General features: G+C 51.2%; 1 protein-coding gene across 1 annotated transcript; it reads right to left on the bottom strand.

Annotated features, from left to right (window-relative positions):
- Positions 1-5,182: 5,182 nt before the first annotated feature.
- LOC121833490 lies at positions 5,183-6,430 on the bottom strand. Its single transcript, XM_042286822.1, has one exon. It carries the CDS (start codon positions 6,428-6,430, stop codon positions 5,183-5,185), a length of 1,248 nt encoding a protein of 415 aa, XP_042142756.1.
- Positions 6,431-6,641: the final 211 nt, after the last annotated feature.

Below are 6,641 nucleotides of genomic sequence, written 5' to 3'. Positions count from 1 at the left end.
TATCGATAAATGTGCGGGTAAGAAGCACGTGACCTGTCAAGCCCATTAATCCTCATTATTTTATCGTGCGAACTGACATTGTCACGTATCGCGTTCGATTTGGGTTCCAACATCGGTAACCTAACTTTTGTTGCATTAAAACCGCAATAAACATTTGTTTGAAGACGATCACTCCAATGAGCACGTCGTTATTGGGATTTCTCATTGAAAGGTAGGTCGCGGGTGTCCCAGCTAGTTATTCTGAATGGTTTGGTGGTTGTCTAGCATTTCAAGCGCTCGAGGCTGTGTGTACTGTGTGCCGTACGTACTATCGGGGAAAAATGAAATGCGAACAGGGGAGCGCGTGGCTCGCGGTACAGGCTGCGCCGCCTGGAAGTGAACCTAGGGGCAAGGATGCGTGGCCTACTTCGATGTGTTCACGCCCCTCCCTCTGCGCTCCCCAAGCTTCAGCAGTGCGCCTCTCAGTGCGCTGAAAGCTGTCACCGCTATCTTTGCCTACTCGGCGAGTGCGGCGAGCTTCTTTGCACCGCACGCGCTGGGCCAGCAAAGATAGCGGTGATAGCTTTCAGCGCACCAAGAGTCGCACTGCTGAAGCTTGGGGAGAGCAGAGGGAGGGGCGTGAGAACATCGAAGTAGGCCGCGCACCCTCGCTCCTAGGCTCACTTCCAGGCGGCGCAGCCTGTACCGCGAGCCACGCGCTCCTCTGTTCGCATTTCATTTTTCCCCAATAGTACACTTGCGCTTTCGATCAATGTGAATGTGTTTGCAACGCGGAACGTTTGTGTTCTGTGTGTATCCAGCTCCAATATCGTTCTCTCTCGTATTGCCGTATGGTAACTCCTGCTGTTCTACAATATCATTCACGCGATGTCGTATTGTGGGCGTACCGATATCCACATGTTGCTTCACGGGCGATCAATACTGTGTTACGTATCCTCTTAGTCCGCGGTATATGCCGACGTAATTCATGTTGGTAACTTGGAATTCGTTCTGAGATTTATCCACGCGATATTGTATTCTCCTTTGGGCCCGTAATCGACGACCGATATTTATATATCGTGTGGCCGCACAGTATGTCCATGTCGGTCACCAATATGCACGCGATGTCGTATTCTATTCCAATAACCGTAAGTTCTGTCGGGATATTGTGCTTCGATATCGTGTTGTATACCAATAACCGCAAGTTATATCGGGATATTGTGCTCCAATATCCTGTTGTATACCAATAACCGCATACAATATCGGGATATTGTGCTCCGATATGAATTCCCATCGTGCGTATTGGGTTAATCGGATAACAATAAGTTTTTATTGGTTTCCATCAACTTCATTGGAATACAATATTTCCAATAAGCCGAGTTCATATTGGCCTTTTTCAATAGGGTCTGGCCGACTCCCTAGTAAAGTCAAAGTTTGTCTTCAAGACCTGTTTCTCGAAGGAATCTTAGAAGTGCACGGAACGCTCTTTCTGTCGCCCCCCGGTGACCCTCAGGATTCAATATGTCGCTGACAGTGGCACGTACAAGTCCTGCTTGGGCGGAACTCTGAAGAAGCGTTCTTCTGGGTTCTTCATGAGCAGGGCACAACAGGAGCCCGTGCTCCGAATCTTCTGGATCCCCACAGTCTGGGCAGTTGGGGTCTATTTTGCGGCCCATCATGTGAAGCCGCTTTCCCGTGTATGGACACCCAGCCCGGAGTCTGTGTAGCAGTGAGGTGTCGGGACGTACAAGGTTCCGAGGAATCGTTGGAGGCGGCTTGCCCATCGCCACTCCAGGATGTGGGTGAAATTGCTGAAGCTCATCGTGAATTAATCGATGCGCCTCATTGAATCGGTCCAAGAGAAACGTCGGCGCCTGATCGTCATGGGCCCTTGCAGCCAGTGTGTCTGCTCGCTCATTGCCGGAAATTTTAACATGAGAGGGGGTCCACTGCATGGCGAGGGTCCACCCTAGATCCTCCACTGTTCGAGCCTCTAATGCAACTCTTGCCAGTAGTGGCGTGCGTTTATCTGTTCGTTGGAGCTGTTGCAGTGCACATTTAAAGTCAGTTAAAATTACAGCCTTAGTGGGCAACGTAATGTTCTTGATAGACTCACGGGCTCCCCAAATTGCCACCAGCTCTGCCGTTGTTGATATCGTCACAAAGTTGAGTCGTCCAGCAACATCAAAGTCCATTTCTGGAATTGTGATTGCAACTGTTGCTGTCTTCTTGGCCTTGTTGATGGATGCGTCTGTATATACCTGAAGCCAGTCCTTGTAGTCGTCATCTTGGCGTTCTAGAGCAGCTGACTTTGCAACAGCTGGCAGTACATTTGCTTTTCGCTGTGGAAGAGGTAGACTTTCGCATATCACCAGTGGTAGACGTGTCGAATGCGGAGGCAAAGAGGGAAGGAACTCTCCAGGCCCTCCAATCTGTCGATCGAATCGCACTATTAAATGCCCCAGGTGAGAGTTTTGTCTATCCCGAAGGTGAGATCGGATGCTAGATTCATATGGTACAGCACTCATGCGACTAATGTTGCGCATGGCTCTCTCCTCCAGTCTTAGGGAAAGCGGCCATTCCTCGGAAGACACAAGTGTCGCAATATTTTCTGCCGAAGGGGGGAGCCCCAAGCAGCTGCGAAGAGCAATACGGTGGAATGTGTCGAGTTCTCTAATTTGGGCTCTTCCGATGGCTAAAAGATGGAGCGAGTACAGGAGCCTGGACATTATGAGACCCTTATAAAGTTGGAGAAGAGCGCTTTGTGGAGTGCACCAAGAGCATCCTCCAAGTTGTCGTATGACTCGGAAGAGCCGTCGGCATCGACCCAGTGCCCTACGAACTTCTGGCCTCCAAGTCACGCGGTCACCCAAAACAACTCCGAGATAGCTGTGCTGTCTAGCCCTTCTGAGTGGCATCCCAGCAAGTTTCAGCTGCAGTGCGTTTTGTGGTGCTCGACCTGCAGGCCGGTATAGAAGTCAAGCTGTTTTTTCAGCTGAGAGGGTAAGGCCCAATCTCGATATCATTAGCGCCGTGGCATCAACGGCCACTTGAAGGCGATTGCGAATTGCGATCGCGTTCTTCGAGGGTCCGACGCACCAAATTGCAACATCATCCGCGTATATGGCCATTCTTGTACGAAGATTGGAGTGTCCTGTTGGCAAGCAACCAGGGAGGGTAGCCATCGCTATGTTGAAAAGCATGGGGCTCAACACGCTGCCTTGAGGAACTCCTCGGTTTGTTGGACGTGGTGAGCTGACAGCTTCAGGCACTTTGACGCGGATGGTTCGTTCAGAAAGGAACGCCTTGATAAAGGAAAGAATCCGTCCACCAATTCCGAGTTGCTTCAGCCGGTGGATGATGGTAAAGTGAGGGAGAGTGTCAAATGCACGACTGATGTCTAAAAACAAACAGTGTCCCATCTTCCCTGTTGCTTTTGCCTCCTCGAGGGTTGACGCAATATCTCCAATGGCATCGCCGGTGCACCTTTTTGCTCGAAAGCCTGCTAGTTCTGGTGGAAACGCTTTCATCCTATCCAATAACCAGGTGAAACGGCGAAGGACCATCCGTTCAAGTAGTTTGCCGACACAACTTGTAAGTGACACTGGTCTGTAAGACGACGGCAGCGCGGCAGGTTTTCCTTGTTTGAGTATTAGGATGATAGTTGACTCCTTCCATGCGTCAGGAATGATGCCGGTTGTCCATACGAGGTTCAGTTTTTCAAGGACATCAAGGTGGTAGGCAGGATCGACGTTTCGGAGCGCTTGGTAGGTTATACCATCCGGTCCTGGAGCACTCTTTTTGTTACATTTGTGAAGGGCTTCAGTGAGCTCCGCCAGAGTGAAATCGGATTGGCTCGCCAACATTGCCTCGTTATTTTGATCTTCGGTGAGTGGAACTTGAGGTAGTCGTCCTAACTTTTCCCGGTACTGTAACGGAGTGCATGACTGCCGCGAAAATTCGTCCGCTAATGCCTCCGCTACCACTGTCATGGGCCAACCGGACTCGGTTGCAAGAGCTGCAATAGGATGACGCGGAATTTTCGCACCGGCGAGGGCTCGAGCGAGTCTCCAAGCACGTCTACGACCACCAGCACCGCCGAGCGATGCGCATCCGTGTCTCCATTGCCATCTTTGAAGTTTTTTCGTATGTCGTCTAAATTTAGCGTCGATCCGGTTGTAGCGCGTCCAGTCCCATGAGGCGTCCGTGCTAAGTGCCCTTCGCTGTGCCTGTCGTCGGGCTGCGCGGAGATTTAGCCATTCCAAGTCAGGTGCAGGGCATGTAACGGGCACCGTGACGGAGCGCGTGGCAAGTCGCAGGCACTCCGCAATACAAGATGTTAGATCTGCATAGTTGCCACTCTCCATGGCGGTAGCAACATGCTTACGAAATAAATTCCAGTTCGTCACCTTACAGGTTTTTACGTTTTGGGGGCTTGTAGCTCGGTGTGTCACTCTGATAGGCACGTGGTCACGTCCCTCTGTGTCAGGTCGAGCCGTCCATAACCCTAATATTTCGGAGGACACCAATGTCAGGTCGATAGTAGTGGGACTGAGCCCCTTCCTAGGAAATGTGGAGGACCCATGGTTTAGAGCTCGAAGTTGAATTTCTGCCATGGTAGCCTCTAGCTGTCGTCCTCTGGCGTCCGTTCGCCTACCACCCCAAGCCTCGTTGTGAGCATTAAAATCTCCGCAAATGATAAGCTGACCGCGGCTTCTCTTTTTAATCTCTTCCAGCACTTTTGTGTTCCAGACTCCGTGTGGCGTGATGTAAGCTGAAACAATCGTTGTTTCGCATCCTTTTATTCTAACAATCACGCCGGAGTACTCCTCCATGGCCGAATTCAAGTCCGAAAGGTCTATGGGGTTATGATATACATCGTCACGTACAAGTATCGCCACTCGTGACCTATTATTTGGATTTATAGGGGCACTGTGGTAGAACACATATGGAGAAAGGCGCTCTCCTCCAGGTACGACATTCGTTTCTTGAAGAGCCAGGACGTCAGCACGCTCAGTTTTCAAAGATTCGCTCATCCCTGGTAGGCGCGTGCGCAGCCCATTTGCGTTCCATTGAAGAATGGAAGGAAACACTGGACTGCGCCTCTGTTGACGAGTGCTATTCTTTTGGTGAGTTATTGGAGCTCTTTGTCTGTTCAGGGTCTTCTGCCCACGGTGTCGCGCATTTGCGTTACTTGGTCCCCCTAGCATGCCCCCAGAAGGGGAAGCATTGCCTGCAAAATTGTAGCAATTGCCCGGGCCCACGAGGCTTCAAGTTTAGACAATATTGCCAGGGATATGTTTGCAACTGTCTTGATAATGGAGACCCAAGCGGGTGTTGTTGCGATGGGTAAGCCTGAAGTCTTGTCGCTTTCTTTCCTTTCAGTGCTTCGTTTTGTTGCCTGACGCCTTGGAAGCGCGTGCGAGGAAGGTTGGTGCGTGGACGACGTTGGCTTTTCATCACTTGGGACATCATTCAGTGGTACTTGGTTGATAACGATTTTTTTCTGACAGTCCTCAGCGACAACAGATGCGTAGCTTTTGGCGCCTGCATTAGAGATCGTTGGCTCTGATTCGTCTTGCATTATGACCTCAGCGGTGTCAGTTATATGTCTCTTTTGGGGATCTAAAGCTGACTTCGCTTCGCGGAATCCCACTGAATTCTTCTTGGAGTACGCTATAAGGTCACGCTCTTTAATCCATTTTGGACAGTCAGGTGATGTGGCTTGGTGCTTTCCACTGCAGTTGGCGCATTTCACTGTCGTGGAATGACATTCAGCACCCGTCCCGTCATGGTGTTGCCCACAACGGCAGCAGGCCTTCGGACGTTGGCAGGCGGTTTTCTTGTGGCTAAATCCGTTACAATTGTGGCATTGTAACGGTCTGTCTGTGAACGGTGAGACTGGATAACGAACGTGCCCTAGAAGCACGTAGCTTGGCAGCTTAGGGCTGGTGAAGGCGACCTTCACGACGCGGGAGCGTCCAAGTCTCCGAACGTTGGCAATCTTGCAGCATGTGTCTTCAGCGCGAAGATTGCGCGCAATCTCGTCTTCTGTGATTTCAGCGTCGACGCCTTGGATGACACCATACGAAATGAGCCCTGACAGTGATGAGTAGGCTCTTACTGGAACACCGCAGAGTATTGCAGTGTTCAGTAGAGTTTTCGCTGCCTGCCCGTTGCGAACATCAACAGCGATCAGGTTCAGCCGATCGTTAGGGCGCACTTGGATGATGCACTCTTGGCAGAGCTTCTCAAGGGCTTCGGAAACTTTCAGGCTGTTGAGCGCTGTAAGTCTGGCCTCCTCTTTCACAGGAACGAAGATGACGGTGAGGCTGGTGTTATCTTGCTTCTTTGGTTGTTGCGGAACGTCTGGAGACGAGTCGCTGTTCTTTGGACGACAGCGCTTTCTGCCGGATCTGCGCCATTCGCCTCCGGAATCTTCGCTCTCCATGTTGGCGGTCTCTGAGCAGACAGATCGACTGCAGTCCTGGGATTCATCGAGTGCGCTGCTGGCCTGGTGTTGTGCTGCCGTAATGGATATGTCGTTTTCGGAAAGAGACATACCAGCATGCATCCCTTCTCTTGCTGTAGAGGGAGCTGCCCTAGCCCCTGCCGTCCGAGTAGACCCCAAAGTCCAAGGGACCGACGAAGTCGTGTAGAAT

Source organism: Ixodes scapularis, unplaced genomic scaffold (genome assembly GCF_016920785.2).
Source record: "Ixodes scapularis isolate PalLabHiFi unplaced genomic scaffold, ASM1692078v2 PGA_scaffold8__174_contigs__length_109621045, whole genome shotgun sequence".
In the NCBI taxonomy this organism is placed as follows: Eukaryota; Metazoa; Arthropoda; class Arachnida; order Ixodida; family Ixodidae; genus Ixodes; species Ixodes scapularis.
Note: the sequence above shows the minus strand (reverse complement) of the source record. Positions and strands in the feature narration are given on the sequence as shown.

Excerpts from the sequence above, each read along its gene's own strand:
- LOC121833490 (XM_042286822.1), bottom strand. The coding sequence starts at position 6,430 with ATGGAGAGCGAAGATTCCGGAGGCGAATGGCGCAGATCCGGCAGAAAG.